General features: G+C 39.6%; 1 protein-coding gene across 1 annotated transcript in view; it reads left to right on the top strand.

Moving 5' to 3' along the window:
• The first annotated feature begins 65 nt into the window (after window positions 1-65).
• Window positions 66-20,021, top strand: part of zc3h3 (zinc finger CCCH-type containing 3) — a 42,112-nt gene continuing 22,156 nt past the window's right edge. Inside the window, exons 1-4 of the mRNA XM_058073408.1 lie at window positions 66-559; window positions 1,943-3,212; window positions 4,534-4,706; window positions 18,158-18,308. Coding sequence (XP_057929391.1) covers window positions 514-559; window positions 1,943-3,212; window positions 4,534-4,706; window positions 18,158-18,308 — 1,640 coding nt within the window. The 5' untranslated portion in view covers window positions 66-513. The remainder of the gene's footprint in view (window positions 560-1,942; window positions 3,213-4,533; window positions 4,707-18,157; window positions 18,309-20,021) is intronic.

Below are 20,021 nucleotides of genomic sequence, written 5' to 3'. Positions count from 1 at the left end.
GAACACTTCCTGGTTGTGTCATGTGTTCACAGCTTCAAGAGTCCTGTGGTACTGACGTCATGTTGGTAAAATGGAGAAAAAGGGAAAGCCCGAATGAAGTAATGGAGAGAGTTCCGTTATATTTATTTTTAATTTGTGCGTTGCTAGAAAGAAAAGAAAAGTCAATCGTAGATTTTTTTTCTCAAAGAGAATCCTTACGTTTTAATCAGTCTTGCAGATCCACATAATAGCGGACATAAAAACAACAAGGCAACCGCACAGTCATACTGGCATAATATTTTTTTAATACACGTTTAAATAACAATTTCTTCTGTAACTACACACACTAAATATTCACATAATCGATTGGACTTTTTAAGTTACTTTTAACTTCAGATCGCTGTGTGTGCAATGAATTAAGGTAACGTTTTCTACATAGCTCCAGTCTAGCATGTGACGTCACTATCTACGACCAATTACATACCGAAGAAGAAGAAGTCTCCGACGCCGAAGAAGAAAACCAGGAAGCCAAACATGGAGGAGCGAGAGTCGTTGAAAAGGCAAATAGATCTACTACAAAGTAAGTGTTTTTAACTACATGTTTTGTGACAGTAGATCACATTATTGTACATTGTACACCATCGTTATAAAAACATTTTATATTTATTTTTGACGTCAGTGTCACAGCGTACAGCTGACTTTGTGTAAGTGGAAACGGTTAACGTCTTTTCAGTGTTTATTAGCGTTAGCTTGCAGTTTATTTTGCTCCTCGTTTTAAATCAGCGGACAACGTCACAAATATCAATATTGACCAAAATATGATTCATTTAGATATTGAACGATGAACCCTTACAGTAGACTAGAATCAGATATGATCATTGTAATTGTGTAATAATGTTTACCCTACTTTTTCATTGATAAGAAATTGCTTGTAACATAGAGAAATCACAAATATCAACAGAGAACCAGAGAAGTGAATTTGTAAATGTGAAGAGCAGAAGCTGAACTGGAATGCTGTAAGGCAGGGGTCTCAAACTCAATTTACCTGGGGACCACTGGAGCTAGGTTTCTGGGCAAGGCTGGGCCGCATCAGGTTTTCAAAAAAAAACAACAAAAAACGCATTTATTAAAAACAGAAAAATATACAAACTTTTTCAGTGCTTTGGTTCCGATTTTCTACAATAAAAGCTCTGATAAAACATTCCACTGTTCTCAAATATCTTAATTTTTATTTTTCTGCACAAAATAAGCTGAAAAATAAATAAACAAATCAAGAATAAAGAAAATCAATCAGTAATAAATAATTATCATAATAATAATAATAAAAACTTAAGAAACCACATATAGTTGGTGGGTAGACAAATTATTTTTTTCAGATTAAAATGAACAAAGCATTATTAGAGCCCTGTAGACATGACAAAACACTACTATAGTCACATTTATGCTTTTTTTAAATTTCCAACATATATTTCCAACTGCAGGGTCTTGAGACACATGCTAACTCGCAAACTAGAGAGCTAGCGACCTAAACGGTAGCCTTCAAGTTATTTCCTTTAAACTTAAATAGCCCAAAACTTACCACTTCCACACGGATAGGGAGGATAACTATTAACAGTTATTTAACCTTTAACATGAACATTAATCAAACGTAATAATTTTTTCTGGGTACATGATACCATACAGCATCCATATCATCTAACATTAAACTTTCATATCAAGGCGGGGGCCTCAAACTAGTGTCCTGCGGGCCACATTTGGCTCGTGGGCCGCATGTTTGAGACCCCTGCTGTAAGGAAAATGTAGAATCATGGGGAAAGTAGGAATTTTCTTCAATGTTTTGATGTTTTCAGTACAGCTTCAGTTCATCAGCAATGACTTGCGGGGTTATCTTCTTCAAGTCTAACCAACCTTGATGTCGTTATTGCAAATAAAGTCAAGTCCTTTTCACTGCAAACATTTCCAGGTCTCATCAACAAGCACAAGAGTGTCCATGGCGACGCACCGAGAACTTCAGAGGCGTCAACATCATCCAGGTGGAGGAGCCACAACACATCTGTCGCACATCCGCACAACTCCAGGAGGAGCCCTTATACGGGCCAGAGCCACGGCAGCTGGAGGAAGACGTACTCTCTGAAAAACAAGAACCCTTTATCCGTTGCCTCAACCTCGTCTTCAGGACTAAGCTCAACCATATCTCATAGTTCCGGACACTCGGTGGGAGAGGCAAGTGGGACCCCGAAACCCTCCACTGCGTCATTAAAGACTATGCAGCAAAAAGATGTTGAAGGCCGTGTCCCAGGGATTAGGAATGTTGCCGGCGATAAAAACGACACGCCTGTGCCTCAGCCCCTTTCTGTCGCAAGATGTCTCCCAGCAGAAAGGCAGCAACAGAAGCTCCAAGAACCTGTAGCGACAAAAGTGAAAGCGTCTCCTGCAAGCAACTCTCCATCGAAAGGCGACACCGTGATCCGTGTACCCCGGTTACAAAACCAAACTTCCCTCGGGAAAAGCAACAAAACTCACACGGAATATCTGGACAACAAAAAACAAACTCTTCAAAACGAAAGTTCGTCAAGTCAGGTTCCTCTTCCATCACAGGCCGTGTCTCAGTCCAGGCAGGTTTTAAAGTCCAAGTTCAGGTGGGTTAAGAACCAGAGTACTGGAGGGACACAGCCCAGTCCAAGTAGTAGTACTACCGGCAGTACTTCTGCATCCACAAATCGGACTCTAATCTCAACCTTAGGCTCCAAAGCCGCATCATTAAGTGGAAGCTTCCTGTCATCGTCAGTCGTCCGGAGAACCCCAGGAAGGAAGTTAACCCGGAAATCCATCCCGGTCTTTGCAGCCCCCCGGACGTCTAGATACCAGTGGGTCCGATCCCAAGCAAAAACTCCCAGAAAACCACCATCTCCGAAAGCTCCGACTAGAACTCAGCGATCTCTGGAAAAGGGAGAAACCCCAAAGAGAATGAAACCGACTTCTTTCACCTCGACAAAACCGAAAAGGAAATTAGCGTCTCCCGGTTCTTCGCTGAGTAGATATTGCTGGAAGGCCGGCGGTTCCGGAGCCGGATGGGAAGCGGCGTCCCACCGGCGATCGTCCTTTGTTTGGACGTCAGATAAAAACAACAAGGGAGCAAGAAAGGTGTTGCCCGCCTGTACCGCAGCGCAGTCATCTCCCAGCGCGTTCAAACTCCGCAGCAGGATGAAAATCATCAGGGGGTCCGATATCAGGTAAATACTGTAGCGATCAATCCATACTAAGGATACACCGCGGCTTTAATTAATATTAAATATTAGACTCATTTGCTTTGTTGGCTGAAACGCAAAATGAAGACGTTCATGCTGGTCTGCACACTCCAGATAAATCAGGGGTGTCCAAAGTGTGGCCCCAGGGCCAATTATGGCATGCTGTTTTTTTTATTGCCCCTCTGCACATTCTAAAGCAGGGGTCTCAAACTCAATTTACCTGGAGGCCACTGGAGCTCGGGTCTGGCAAGGCTGGGCCGCATCAGGTTTTCCAAAAAAAAAAAAACGCATTTATTAAAAACAAAAAAATTTGGTTCCAATTTTCGCTTTCTCAATTTTCTCTGATAAAACATTCCACTGTTCTCAAATATCTTAATTTTTATTTTTCTACACAAAATAAGATGAAAAATAAATAAACAAATCAAGAATAAAGAAAACCAATCAATCAGTAATAAATAAATATAATGATAATAAATTGGCAAATAATAAAAACTTAAGAAACCACATAGTTGGTGGGTAGACAAATTATTTTTTTCAGATTAAAATGAACAAGGCATTATTAGAGCCCTGTAGACATGACAAAACACGACTATAGTCACATTTATACTCTTTTTATTTACAACATATTGCGCAACTGCAGGGTCTTGAGACACATGCTATCTCGCGAGCTAGCGACCTAAACGGTAGCCTTCAAGTTATTTCCTTTAAACTTAAATAGCCAAAAACTTACCACTTCCACACGGATAGGGAGGATAACTATTAACAGTTATTTAACCTTTAACATGAACATTAATCAAACGTAATAATTTTTTCTGGGTACATGATACCATACAGCATCCATATCAAACTTGCGCGGGCCGCACTAACATTAAACTTTCATATCAAGACGGGGGCCTCAAACTAGTGTCCTGCGGGCCAGATGTTGTACTCTCTCAACATGTTATCTAAAAATGTGCCCCGCCCCGCTTTTACACATGTTTTAATTGTGTATTAACGAATTAATGTTGTATTTTAATGTATCTTTTACTGTGTTTACTTGCTTTTATTCAACTCCATTCTTCTGTAAAGTGTCTTATTTTGAAAAGCACTTAAATGTATTATTATTATTATTAATACAATTACTAATTTTCACTGACAACAGCGAGGTGCATTCAGGGACGCTTCCCAACATCACACCAATGGCTTTAAGTACGCTCAAGATGATACAAGATGTGGTTGCTCACGCTGTAAAACACTGCCCTCCACTGGTGTGGTAGAGAGTTGCAAGTCAAGTAATTTCACTGTTTCCTTGTCTTCTTTCTCCAAGCGGAAGGGGGTCGGTGAAGGTGGGCGTCCCGTCAGGTGTAAAACACTCACCGCGGGGCCGGCTGCACAGCGCCGGTCGGGTTCCCACGGGGCCTCGAAGGACACCCACCAGGGAGCTTGTCTCTTTCGGGCGACACAAGTTGAGACGAGTTTCTCCCACCTCATGGAGAACAAGTAAGTGACGCGCCCCCCGACTGGAGTTGTATCACTCCTCTAGAGGGGTGTTTGTATCCACGTGTGTGCAGCTCGGGGCTTCTCATATAGTGGGGCGGGCCCACCCCTGAGGGTGGAGCCCGAGGCTTTCAGGTCAATGCAGACGTCCCAACATGTAAAGTTGTAATATTAAACAATATTAAATTAAACATTAACAAAATTAAATTCAAAAAATTCAAATTAAAACATTAAATAAAAATGTTATTTTTTTAAAAGCCCAAATATTATGAGAAAATTAATAGAAAATGAAGAAATGAATGGGAATAAAGTCACAATATTATGGGAATACATTCATACTATTATAAAAAAATCTAAAATATTTATATATAAATATATAACATATATATATATATATATATATATATATATATATATATATATATATATATATATATATATATATATATATATATATATAATATATTAAAAAAGCCAAAGTTCATGTGAATAATGTGCTTTTTCACCTACTGTATATCACAGAGATATATTTTTTATGTATGAAATTCTTAGCACATCTACATGTGTTGCTTTAAACAATATCACATCCATTTTGTGCATCCTGTCATATTATAAAAAATATAAATAAAATATTTATACATAAAAAAAAAATATATATATATATATATTTAAAAAATCCAAAGTTCATGTGAATAATGTGCTTTTCACCTACTGTATATCACAGCAAAATTTTTCATGTATGAAATTCTTAGCACATCTACACGTGTTGCTTTAAACCAGGGGTCTCAAACACGCGGCCCGCGCAAGTGTGATATGGATGCTGTATGGTATCATGTACCCAGAAAAAATGATTACGTTTTGATTAATGTTCATGTTAAAGGTTAAATAACTGTTAATAGTTATCCTCCCTATCCGTGTGGAAGTGGTAAGTTTTTGGCTATTTAAGTTTAAAGGAAATAACTTGAAGGCTACCGTTTAGGTCGCTAGCTCTCTAGTTTGCGTCGGCCCCCCCTGGTTAAAAGACAAGGCGGCCTTTTGGCCAACTGAAGCTAAGCTATGCCACCTACGTCCAGCAGATGGCAGCAGCTCTTGCTTTGTGAGTCCAGAAGCTTCAGGAGGCTTCAGGGCAGCAAAGGGAGGAGGAGGAGGAGGAGGGAGGTTAATTGATTGCCCAATTCAGCCATGATGGTGAACAAGTGCAGATAGTGGGTAATTTTCACAGGATAGCCACGGCTATCAAGCCTCGCCACCGCTCTCCACTCCAGTAGATAAAAAAGGAGCTAATGCATAATTATCATTTTGCAAATTGGATTGTTTTAACGAACTGGAGAATATAGGCTTAACCTGATTGAAAGCAATCATTGTTTTTACAGCCCCCTCCCCTCCCCCCCCAGACCGCCAACCTTCTGGTCAATCTGCGTGTCCCCTCCATGCCTCACTCACGCCCATCCCGGCATAATTGTCCACAGTCAGTGGAGGCAAAAAACATTAGAAAAGCCATCACAATTAACACAAAGCTTTATTTGTTCCTGAATCCGACTTCACCCTCACTTCTTCGGTCGTGTGTGTGGACGCACGTACGTCGTCGTTCATGATGGGGATGCAGACTCGCAGGGAGAGAAACCGGGGGGTGAGGGAAAGCGTCTTGTTGCTGTCTGCGTGTGCGATAAGAGCAGCTAATAAAGAGCAAATTGAATTACTAATGACGGGGAGCAGAGTCCCCAGATGAGGACATTAACCTTACCCTGATGACCACTCGCGTGCATGGCAGTACCATTCCGAACAATATGTCTTTATTTATCTCGCATTAACGACCACCTCTAGCTTCTCTCCTGTGCTCTGTTATCTGCATGTACTGTATCGCTTGTATCACTGATAACGTATACTAGGAAACCTCAGTTTCGTCAAAAATGTTCACAAAGTTTCATCTGGGTTGTTTTTGTACAACATTGCATGGAACAAACTTCTCTGTGGCCCTGTATTGTACCTTTTAAAGCGTAATCAGGTTTCCTATACGTCACCAAATAACCCGACATGGGGCCAAAAATAGCTGCGAGTGCCAGCTTTTGGCACTCGCAAAAATTGGATATTACCAGTTTAGCTTCACTCTTATCACGCTTTTCAAATTAAATAACAGAATAAATTCTTGCTGTTGTGGTGAGTCCATGTTTATGTCTAATATGGCATATTTTCTGTTATTATGTCTACTATATTGGTAATGGTAATGGTTTAATTGGTTTTAACATGCATCAGATTCCAATTGAGTGCATCCCATAATCAGTTCCCAGTTCCACATGTCCAAAAGGAGTAGGAAGAAACAAAGCTTATTCAATCCTACCCTTCCATCTGGTACTTTTACAATCAGTAACTGTTACATTTGTTCACTTCCTGCTTTCATAATATATTTTTAATTTTTAATTTTTAATTTTTAATTTTTAATTTTTAATTTTTAATTTTTAATTTTTAATTTTTAATTTTTAATTTTTAATTTTTAATTTTTAATTTTTAATTTTTAATTTTTAATTTTTAATTTTTAATTTTTAGAAATTTATTTCTTAGTTTTTTTTGTCACGTACTGAAGTGTGCGATGATGTGACCATCCAATGCCATAATGGGTACCATAGTAAGTGTCAATATAGTGATATATATAGCACATCATGACTGGTTCAAGACTCTTTATCCTTGTATTTAGCAAATTTATTTTATTTATTAATTTATTTTATTAATTTTTATAATTTTTTTTAGTTTGAATTTTTTTTTTATTTTTATTTTTTTTCTGATTTTAGAAATAAGGAGTTAGTATGTTCTCTGTAGGCAGCATTATGAATTATCCTTACTGACCTTTTTTGCAGTACATTCAGCCAGTGAAGATTGCTTTTATAGTTATTATGTTTAAATATTTCCACACAATAAGATATGGTAGAACCAGAGAGCAATAAAGAGTGTGGAGTGATTTCTGATTGAAAACTAATTTTGCTTTGTTCAATACTGAAATATTTCTGGCCACCTTATGTTGTGTATTTGTAATATGAGGTTTCCAGCTCATATATTGGGTGATAGTGTCGAGTGAGTGCCGAGCTGACAATAGGGGTGTTATTTCATTATGACTTTATTCTCATATTATGACTACTTTTTTGAAATATTATGAAAACTTTTTTCTAACCAAAAATTCCCCCAAAAGAAGTCATTATTTGATTTGTTTGTTTCTCATATTATGATAAAAAAATAATACATATTTTTGTCTTTAATATATCAACATTTATGGTATTTTTTGTCTTAATAAAGTGGAACCTGGGTTAGCATCCGCCCCAGTTAGCGTGTTTTTTTTGTAACCTCAAAATTGTATGCTACAATTTTAGTTCTGTTTTTTTATGCATTCCGGAATTACATAGTCTGGACTACAAGTCGCTCCGGAGCATAAGTCGCACAAGGCCAAAAATGCATAATTACATAGGAAAAAAACATACATAAGTCGCACTGTAGTATAAGTGGCATTTTTTGCGGGTCCCGCAAGGCATGCTGGGTAACGATTCCAGTTGAGAACCGCCGCTTTAGGTACTACTTAGTTGTTTTCCAAAGTAGTGCTGACGTTTCATATGAGGTAGCTCCACCCCAGTGCACACTCACACACACACAATACTTGCAATGTTTGAACTTTATAAATATATTTGCATTAACGCCGAGCGCTCGAGGCATTGCATGAGCTTGAGGCTTGAGTGGGGGCTGGGGGGGGTGCGTGTGTCGAAATGTGCAATTGATAGCGCTGGCTGTGGAAATGCGAGCCAGATATTACTGTGACTCCTTCCCCGTTAAGGAGGTAAATGTTTTCTTGGTGTCCGGAGAAGCAACACATGTGCTCTGGCTGTCCGAATAAATCAGAAACCTAACAGGACAAGACCTACACTAATTATTTGGGAACACATGACGGCGCAGGCCCGGTGTCGTGTTTTGGTCCGTGGCTTGTTGCCATCTTTAGCTGTGGAAGTGTGGAGCGCATTCGCATGGCTTTGCAGTGTTGGGGAGAACTTTTCATGACACTAATTCACTTATTTGGTTGCAGGAACCATGAGAATAATAATACACACAGCTAGCTAGCTATATCTAGCTATATCTATCAATCTAGCTATATCTATCAATCTAGCTATATCTAGCAATCTAGCTATATCTAGCTATATCTAGCTATATCTAGCTATATCTGTATCTAGTTATCTAGCTATCTAGCTATCTATATCTAGCTATCTATATCTAGCTATCTAGCTATCTATATCTAGCTATCTAGCTATCTATATCTAGCTATCTAGCTATCTAGCTATATCTAGCAATCTAGCTATATCTAGCTATCTAGCTATCTATATCTAGCTATCTAGCTATATCTAGCTATCTAGCTATATCCAGCTATCTGTCTATCTATATCTAGCTAGCTATAGCTAGCTATCTAGCAATCTAGCTATATCTAGCAATCTAGCTATATCTAGCTATCTAGCTATATCTAGCTATCTAGCTATCTAGCTATCTAGCTATCTAGCTATCTAGCTATATCTAGCAATCTAGCTATATCTAGCAATCTAGCTATCTAGCGATCTATCTATCTAGCTATATCTAGCTATCTATATCTAGCTATATCTAGCTATCTATATCTAGCTATATCTGTATCTAGCTATCTAGCTATCTATCTAGCTATATCTAGCTATATCTAGCTATCTAGCTATCTATCTAGCTATATCTAGCTAGATCTAGCTATCTAGCTAGATCTAGCTATCTAGCTAGATCTAGCTATCTAGCTAGATCTAACTATCTAGCGAGATCTAGCTATATCTAGCTTTATCTAGCTCTATTTAGCTATATCTAGCTATCTAGCTATCTATCTACATCTATCTATCTAGCTATCTAGCTATCTCTGTATGTATCTCTCTCTCTCTGTATGTATCTCTCTCTGTATGTATCTCTTTAGATACTGCGTTATAGATACTATAACTTTGTGTTTTAGGAGTAAATCTTGCATCGTTTCAGTTGGACAGTGTGCCGGTACAGTCACACCCCCCCCACCGACTCCGCTGCACCGCCGACCTTATGAAAGTAACCCTAATCCTCCTAGCCGTCTTCACACTGACGTGTTGTCATAATAACCGCCGGGAGTTTGTTGCTTACGTGGGTGGATGAGCGAAGAGCGGAATACCGCCTGGCATGTTAATTATGCCGTCCCACCACACAGGATGCATTGGTAAAGTAGAGGTTGCATGACGGGGGGGGGGGGGGGGGGTGGTTGTCATTATGGCAGAGGATGGGTTATGTGGATACCGGCTGTGACGACTGTTGATGTGAGGTTGGTAACTTAAGGACGTGTGCTGGTTAATATTACAATAACTAAAGTGGGCACACACCGTGTGTTTACATGCATGTCAACTGGCAAATGTCAATACAAAATGGACTTTTGTTGTGAAAATACCGATGTTGAATGCGTTTCCACCCTCTGGAATTCATTCAGGCACCGTGTCATGTATTACAAACGTCTTCTTCGAGAACATTCTGACACTTATTCAACAGGTAGGTTGTTATGTCAACAAGAGCAACAACTGTTTGGATAAGATTAAAAAAAAACGTTCTGTATAGGTCTGTTTCCAATAGAGCTGCAACAATTAATCAATAATTAATTAATTATCCAGTTAATAGACAACTTTTTTGGTATTCAATTATTCACTCATTCATTAATTTTTTTACTGCTTATCCTCACGAGGGTCGCGGGGGGTGCTGGAGCCTATCCCAGCTGTCTTCGGGCGATAGGCGGGGTACACCCTGGACTGGTGGCCGGCCAATCACAGGGCACATATAGACAAACAACCATTCACACTCACATTCATACCTATGGACAATTTGGAGTGGCTAATTAACCTAGCATGTTTTTTGGAATGGGGGAGGAAACTGGAGGGACTCGGAGGGTGGCCGAGGGTGGAATTGAACCCGGGTCTCCGAGCTGTGGGGTCTGCACACTAACCCCTCGACCGCCATGCAGACCTGGTATTCAATTAATAATTTTTCTATCTAACCGATTACTCGATTAATCGAAACAACAAGCTTCAGATTAATCACACATTCCGGCCAACTGTGAGGCATAAACCCTGGGTCTGCCCCCGGTGTGGGGGCCTGCCCCAGGTGGGGGGGCCTGCCCCAGGTGGGGGGGCCTGCCCCCGGTGGGGGGGCCCTCCCCAGGTGGGGGGGGCCTGCCCCCGGTGTGGGGGCCCGCCCCCGGGGTGGGGGCCCGCCCCCGGGGTGGGGGCCTTCACGCTTTAGATGTGATTTCCTTCCCTTCAGTCGGAACATCAAAACCTCCCAACTTTCACTCCAAGGCTCCTCTATGTTCCTCCAGCCGTGGGTCGCCCTGACCTCCACGGACTGACTTTCCCTCAGGTCACTGACCTGTCAGCTGCTGGATGGACTCCAGAGTGCCTCTCTTATTTAGCACTTGGGGATTATTCTTGTTGCTCTGGCTGTCAACGTTCCCAATAATTGATATTTGCATAATAGTATTATTTAGACCTTCTTTCACACGGAGTTCTTTACAGTTTTGAGTATTTGCGGTCACTGTTGACCTGCTCGTTAGTGAATTGCTCTTGCTGAAGTCGTTCATTTGTTCTTCTGTGCCGTGTTTGTGGAATCATTTGTGTTGTCTTTGCGGGGTTTAACTCTTAAACACCTCACTTTGTCTCTTGGGGGAGGCGCACCGATATCATTGATTGTCTTGTTTAGCCACTCTCTTGCCAGACTGATAGCCCGCTAATCGCCATTAATAATATTAAGTCTAACGTCGCTAATGTACCTTTTTAAAAGGCCAGCGTCATTAATGACTGTAGTGTTGTTGTACATTTTTTTTCCATTTCCTGACAGAATGAATAAATAGCAATAGCAGTGTCTCGATATTAACGTTTTCTCGTTCAGAAATGAAATGACTCGTGGGCACTAGGCTTGGGGCGATAATAAATAAATGAATTAATCACACGGTAAATGAAAATGACCTCAATAATTTTGACGGTCTCATTATGTTGCCCTGTGTCTGTTTTCCTCCCTTCCAATGAACAACGGCATGAACAGAGTGAGCCCTTTTGCCAGTCATACAGAGTGCAGAAAACTATAGCACAATAGTATAAATATTGCCATATACCGTATATTCAGGACTATAAGTCGCTCCGGAGTATAAGTCGCACAAGGCCAAAAATACATAATTACGTAGAAAAAAAACATACATAAGTCGCACTGGAGTATAATTCGCATTTTTACGGGTACGGGTACGGATTAATTTTCCAAACTACTTGACCAAAACAGACATTACGTCCTCTTGGAAGGCAAGTTCTAACAATAAAAGAATAGAGAACATGCTAACATATGCTAACACAATGGTTATTCAGCTACACAAAAAATAAACATGAACACAAAAGGTGTCCGGTGTTTATGGAACATAAACACTTTTTTCATTTATAAGTCGCTCTGGAGTATAAGTCGCAGGAACAGCCAACCTATGAAAAAAAGTACCACTTATAGTCCGGAAAATACGGTATTAGCCTGAACTTACTTATTTGTGCTACTTTTTGTCAATTTTTATAAATATGATCATTTTTTTCCCCTGTAGTATTATGACTTTATTCTCATATTATGACTATTTTCATAATTTTATAACTTTTTTTCTAACCAAAAATTCTAAAATCCCCTAAAAGAAGTCATTATTATTGTCTTTAATATATCAACATTTATGGTATTTTTTGTCTTAATAAAGTGGAACCTTGGTTAGCATCCGCCCCAGTTAGCGTGTTTTTTTTTTTTTTTTTTTGTAACCTCAAAATTGTATGCTACAACTTTGGTTCTGTTTTTTTATGCATTCCGGAATTCCATAGTCCGGACTACAAGTCGCTCCGGAGTACAAGTCGCAGGAACAGCCAACCTAGGAAAAAAAGTGCCACTTATAGTCCGAAAAATACGGTATTAGCCTGAACTTACTTATTCGTGCTACTTTTTGTAAATTTTTATAAATATGATCATTTTTTTAGTATTATGACTTTATTCTCATATTATGACTATTTTCATAATTTTATAACGCAATTTTATAATGCATTCCGGAATTCCATAGTCCGGACTACAAGTCGCTCCGGAGTATAAGTCGCAGGAACAGCCAACCTAGGAAAAAAAGTGCCACTTATAGTCCGGAAAATACGGTATTTTTTCATTGTACTTTTCTTGAATGTCTTGTGTTAAAACCTTGCCTCGTTCTTGGGGACCGGGTATTACCCCTAAATAGCATCACTAGTACAAAACCTTATGTGTTCACATTTTAATCATGAATCGGAGTAATGCAAAATACAGAATTATTAATAATTCATTTAAAGTGGTCACACACTGAAAACAGGACGGCAGTACGACCAATTGCACATCATGTATTCATTTTCGGACCGCATGTGTTTGTACATCAGGGTGCATTGGGCTGCCCGGGCGATGCGTTCAGGGTTACATTTTAATTGGCATTCCAGAGAGGCCCTGCGCTCATGAGCATGCTAAGACTTTGAATAACCTTGAATGCTAGTTTTGTAGCCTTGTATACCGTATAATGTTCGGAAGAAGATCAGGCCAGCGGTTCGGAAACCGGCGGCCACTTGAAGCAGATGTCCAGTCCTCCTGGTTTGCGATCAGTACTTCAGTCGACCGCGGCCAACTTTTCCCGGGCCCAAAGGGACCAATTAGGCTTGACAGCTGCCCTCCATCGTCACCACGGAATGAAGGGTCCGCGGGTGGTGAAGAACGGTTCAGTAAAAGAGGGCACTCTACGGGCACGTTGAAGAAAATGACATCAGTTCTAAACATTTGATACTTGTGCAGATCTGGACTCATCCAGTCCTTGCAGGATGATTAATGGTGTTCTTGGTCTGGAACATGATCGGGAAAGAGCTTCTAGAACCCCCTTGGCCTCTGCCCTCATCAAATTAGCATCTTTGCCAAGAGGAGGGTTTGTCTTTCATTCATCATGCTGTTGTCCCCCTTTCTCTGTCCTAACCTTTAGCCTCTGCGCCCCTCACTTTTCACCGAACTAAATACAGCGGCACATTAACACCCCTGGCCTCCTTGTCATGGAGGGACATTTTCAAGGTAAAATTAGAAAATAGGCCGTTCATCAGCTGATCGAAGTCTAATACCGCAGCCCTTGAAAGTTAATAAATGTCTATTCAGTGTCATCTTCGATCAGTCATGATCTCTAAATGGCAAAGGCGAAAAAGCTTTCTGTCTTTCAGCGCCGTGGGATTATTGCGTTGCATTTAAGTCATTTCAAAGATCCTGAGGGTTACAAAAAATGTCAAATGGTGGTCCCAAAATAGTCTCCTCCCTAAGCTGGAGGATCCGATAGGCCGGCCATCAAGACACGGGACGATCCTCGGCCCAAATGAAGCTCGTTACTGGTGCGGACGGTCCGGTAACCATCGGACTACATCTGTGGAATTAGAGTTTTAACCCTTAGATGCATAAGTGGGTCAAAAATGGTTGTTTTCTTGCAATATCTTTGTAATGAAAAAAATTTATCATTTCATATTCCAGATATTCCTCAAAAAACATGTTTTTGATATCATGCCATTCACATTTTTAACTTACCTTTTATGGATTTTAAGAAATTTTTGTTTTTGTGTTACTACCCCAACCTTCCATAAGTGGGTCAAAAATGACCCGGTCAGGTTGTTTTCTTGAAATATCTTTGTAATGAAAAATTTTTTATCATTTCATATTCCAGATATTCCTCAAAAAACATGTTTTTGATATCATGCCATTCACATTTTTAACTTATCTTTTATACATTTTAAGAAATTTTAGTTTTTGTGTTACTACCCCAACCTTCCATAAGTGGGTCAAAAATGACCCGGTCAGGTTGTTTTCTTGAAATATCTTTGTAATGAAAATTTATTATCATTTTATATTCCAGATATTCCTAAAAAAACCTGTTTTTGATATCATGCCGTTCACATTTTTAACTTATCTTTTATACATTTTAAGAAATTTTAGTTTTTGTGTTACTACCCCAACCTTTCATAAGTGGGTAAAAAATGACCCGGTCAGGTTGTTTTCTCGAAATATCTTTGTCATGAAAATTTTTCATCATTTCATATTCCAGGTATTCCTCAAAAAATATGTTTTTGATATCATGCCTTTATCATCATCTTTTATACATTTTAAGAAATTTTAGTTTTTGTGTTTCTACCCCAACCTTCCATAAGTCCATATTTTCATCTATTGTGATCTATTGTGATAGTACATTCGCCAGGGGTTATTTTTGACTTAATAGTGTATATCAAGGGGGAAGTATAGAGTATATATTCCTTTTGGAAAGATGTACTGTTATGAAAACGCTCGCTAGGATGTGAGGAACTGTATATTTTTAATGTTGCACAACATCCTAACTTTCGCAAACTCAGCAAGATACCCAGCGGTGTATTTTACCGCGTCGCAATCTGCGATGCGCTCCAAAATGCAAGTATTTAAGCCCCCGGGGATTTGAGGTGCGCCATCCCACTCTGTTGACATCTCCCAGATAGTCCGTCGGAAAGTCGTGTCAGACACGTGGCTCATGCTATCACGGCAGGTTATTAAATTGTACCAGCCATCTTAAATCTTATGTTTGCATGGCATTACTGTCTCGCGGAAGTGAAGCGGAGCCGCGGGAGTCTGACGATGAACCCCGAGGGGGGGACGGAAGCATCACACGGCACCAGGAACAGTCAATAAGAAGATTTATTATCCGTTCTCTGAGGGAACTCCCAGTCTGATACCGCAGCACTGAGTTTTGTAGGGAAGTATGGCGGCGGACCACTGAGAGGATTCTTAAGACCACGGAGGATGGAAAGCGCTGTCGTGCGTCCTGTCGGTAATGCCGTCAACCAGACACACGTTGCTTCATCCTAAGGTTTTGTTTTCAAGTTCAACACAACCCAGAAAACTTTGGGATCACGTTCCCGTGTCCAGTAATAATTTCCCTAACACAGTTATTTTCAACCACTACCTCATATGAAACGTCAGAACTACTTTGGAAAACAACTAAGTAGAACCTAAAGTGGCGGTTCTCAACTGGACTCGTTACCCAGCATGCCTTGCGGGACCCGCAAAAAATGCCACTTATACTACAGTGCGACTTATGTATGTTTTTTTCTGATGTAATTATGCATTTTTGCCCTTGTGCGACTTATACTCCGGAGCGACTTGTAGTCCGGATTATGGAATTCCGGAATGCATAAAAAAAACAGAACCAAAATTGTTGCATACAATTTTGAGGTTACCAAAAAAAAAAAACACGCTAACTGGGGCGGATGCTAACCAAGGTTCCACTTTATTAAGACAAAAAATACCATAATGTTGATATATTAAAGACAAAAATATGTATTATTTTTTTATCGTAATATGAGAAACAAACAAATCAAATAATGACTTCTTTTAGGGGAATTTTCAGTTAGAAAAAAGTTATAAAATTATGAAAATAGTCATAATATGAGAATAAAGTCATAATACTACAGGAAAAAAAATGATCATATTTATACAAATTTACAAAAAGTAGCACGAATAAGTAAGTTCAGGTTAATACCGTATTTTAACGACTATAAGTTGCACTTTTTTTCATAGGTTGGCTGTTCCTGCGACTTATACTCCAGAGCGACTTAGAAATGAAAAAAGTGTTTATGTTACATAAACACGCTAACTGGGGCGGATGCTAACCAAGATTCCACTTTATTAAGACAAGAAAAATACCATAAATGTTGATATATTAAAGACAAAAATATATATTATTTTTTTATCGTAATATGAGAAATAAACAAATCAAATAATGACTTCTTTTAGGGGAATTTTCAGTTAGAAAAAAGTTATAAAATTATGAAAATAGTCATAATATGAGAATAAAGTCATAATACTACAGGAAAAAAAATGATCATATTTATACAAATTTACAAAAAGTAGCACGAATAAGTAAGTTCAGGTTAATACCGTATTTTAACGACTATAAGTTGCACTTTTTTTCATAGGTTGGCTGTTCCTGCGACTTATACTCCAGAGCGACTTAGAAATGAAAAAAGTGTTTATGTTACATAAACACGCTAACTGGGGCGGATGCTAACCAAGATTCCACTTTATTAAGACAAGAAAAATACCATAAATGTTGATATATTAAAGACAAAAATATATATTATTTTTTTATCGTAATATGAGAAATAAACAAATCAAATAATGACTTCTTTTAGGGGAATTTTCGGTTAGAAAAAAAGTTATAAAATTATAAGTCGCACAAGGCAAAAAATGCATAATTACATAGAAAAAAACCCATACATAAGTCGCACTGTAGTATAAGTGGCATTTTTTGCGGGTGCCGCAAGGCATGCTGGGTAACGAGTCCAGTTGAGAACCGCCGCTTTAGGTGCTACTTAGTTGTTTTCCAAAAACAGCCAAAATTTTTGGTTCGTGGTGTGCCACAAGATTTTTCCAATGTAAAAAAAAACGTGCCGTGGCTCAAAAAAGGTTGAAAAACACTGTCCTAGAAAACCGAATCGAGGCGTACGAAAAACAAAAGCCTGTTCCCAGCAACGACCGATCCTCCTCAATATACGTGGAAATTACAACATCATATCTTTGCACCCATTTGTCCCATGTTGGACGGAGAAGTCATTCCGGGGCTGCATCCCAGCCGGCAAGCGAGACGCTTCCCCGGAGGGCGGAGTGGAAAAAAATGCTGCATTGCTCAGAAGTGGGAAATACATTCATTTAATTGTTTGCCACCGTGTGCCCCCTGATGGACAAGTTGTTTTATCAGAGGTTAATTAAAACCGCAACCGTCCTCACCGATGGCAATTAAATCTTCTGAAAGCCGGGGTTGGAAATGAGCTTCTCAAGGAGTGCATGTCCACCCCCCCACCCGGACTCTTGCCCCTTTACGCTATCAACTATACTTATATTAAAGACAGCACTTAACTGCCGCACAAGTGATTTTAAGATGAGATGGGCTACTGTTTAAATTGCTTGTTTGTTTGTTTGTTTTGTTAATTTGATTTTCCATTTTGTGTTTCTGTTCAAAGGGGTCCTGTTATGATTTTTTCACGTTTCTGCCCCATAACTGTAGTTAGAATGTGCTATTCTCCTGTTAAACCATGCCAAAGTTTCAGATAATGTGGTTTGCGCATTTGAAAAATATTTTTTTTCTAGCACTGGCTCCCTGTGACATCACAAGGAGCCGGGCTTCCTTATATGGGCATGCTCAGTAGGCCAGATACGCACTAGCGTATACGGTTACGGTTGTAAGCTATGGCTCCCAGGAAATATTTCCACGAGGCAAGCTCAGGGAGATGTGGTTGGAGTTTGTGATTCCCAGCAAGAGAAAAATTTTGTTTTTCACGTTTCAACATTAAACTTGGATTAGAATTTCATATCTGATGTAGGTTTTCTGTTCACAGGTCCGGGCACGTCCTTCCACAGCACTTCGGCCTCCCAGAGGATATGTCGGGCCCAGTACAAGAAGGTGAACTGCCCGGGTTCCAGTTATTTAAACACTCTGCCCTACAACGCCAGCCTCTCGTGGAGAGCCAAAAAAATCCAGTTGGCAAGGTAAGTTCTTGACAAGCACACTTTCTGCAGGTCATTATTCATTAGCGCCATCTGCTGCAAAAAAAAGGAAGTGACGTCGGGGGTTCAGAGTTGAGTTTCAGGCGCAAGCGGAGCCCCTGTTAGGGATTACCGCGCCTGTTGTGAGATCATTCAAACCCGCAATAAGCCCGTTGTTCTGGTGCTTGTGTGTCTCACCGAACAGTACAGTGACATGACACCTAGTGACCAGTGTAGAATAGATCAGTACTTTCGATGCGTCTTCTGAATGAATTGCATTTGTATTTTAGTTCAGTTAGTTTCACTTTCAATATATTTTTCAATGACCATGAAGCAGGAACTTTTTGTCCGGCTCAATGGTCCACGGTATGTAATCCAGGGGTCTCAAACTCAATTTACTCGGGGGCCACTGGAGCTCGGGTCTGGGTGAGACTGGGCCGCCGCATCAGGATTTCCCAAAAAAAACCCTGCATTTATTAAAAACAAAAAAATTAAAAAAACTTTGCTTTGGTTCCAATTTTCTACAATAAAAGCTCTGATAAAACATTCCACTGTTCTCAAATATCTCACTTTTTATTTTTCTACACAAAATAAGATGAAAAATAAATAAACAAATCAAGAATAAAGAAACGGCAAATAATAAAAACTTAAGAAACCACATATAGTTGGTGGGTAGACAAATTATTTTTTTCAGATTAAAATGAAAGCATTATTAGAGCCCTGTAGACATGACAAAACACGACTATAGTCACATTTATACTCTTTTTATTTACAACATATTGCGCAACTGCAGGGTCTTGAGACACATGCTAACTCGCAAACTAGAGAGCTAGCGGCCTAAACGGTGGCCTTCAAGTTATTGCCTTTAAACTTAAATAGCCAAAAACTTACCACTTCCACACGGATAGGGAGGATAACTATTAACAGTTATTTAACCTTTAACATGAACATTAATCAAACGTAATAATTTTTTTCTGGGTACATGATACCATACAGCATCCATATCAAACTTGCGCGGGCCGCACTAACATTAAACTTTCATATCAAGGCGGGGGCCTCAAACTAGTGTCCTGCGGGCCACATTTGCCAAAATGTCCCAGTCCCGGCGTGTGCCGCGCACAATGCGGCCCCCGCTCAATGTCGTAATCCAAATGCGATGCGGCATTGGAGTCTGAACTGTGGCCGGACTCTGCTGACTTATCACCGTTCATTTAGCCGCAGCAGTAAATATGGATTCATCAAGGGGATTTTTCATTCACGCTTCTTGACGTGCTGTGAAATATCGCCAAGCGTGGAAGGATGCACGTGTGGAGCATCATCGTGAGGGAGGGACGGGTCTGGCAGGTCCTCCTGGGGGGGGTGGGGGGGGGGTGCATCTCTCCAATAACCAACTCATTAACTGACTTACTTGTGAAGCGTCATAAGGCCTGATCAGTTTGCACCCGTCTTTGAATGCCCATAAAGAATATCATTTTTTTTAAAAATGGCTTTCTGCTTGGTTTGTTCATAGCAAAGGCTGTGAATACTTATGTACATGTTTTTTTTATGAATTTAGGAATGGAATGGCCTTTATTGTCATTATACAAGATGTACAACGAGATTGGAGAGCTTCTCCTTTCAGTGCAGTAGTCAAGTTAAAAAAAAAAAAGTATGTAAAAGTAGAGTAAAAAAGACAATTTAACAAGATGTATACAAGATATCCAAAATATACACATA

Source organism: Doryrhamphus excisus, chromosome 5 (assembly GCF_030265055.1).
Source record: "Doryrhamphus excisus isolate RoL2022-K1 chromosome 5, RoL_Dexc_1.0, whole genome shotgun sequence".
In the NCBI taxonomy this organism is placed as follows: domain Eukaryota; kingdom Metazoa; phylum Chordata; class Actinopteri; order Syngnathiformes; family Syngnathidae; genus Doryrhamphus; species Doryrhamphus excisus.
This window is presented reverse-complemented; position numbering and strand designations above follow the sequence as displayed.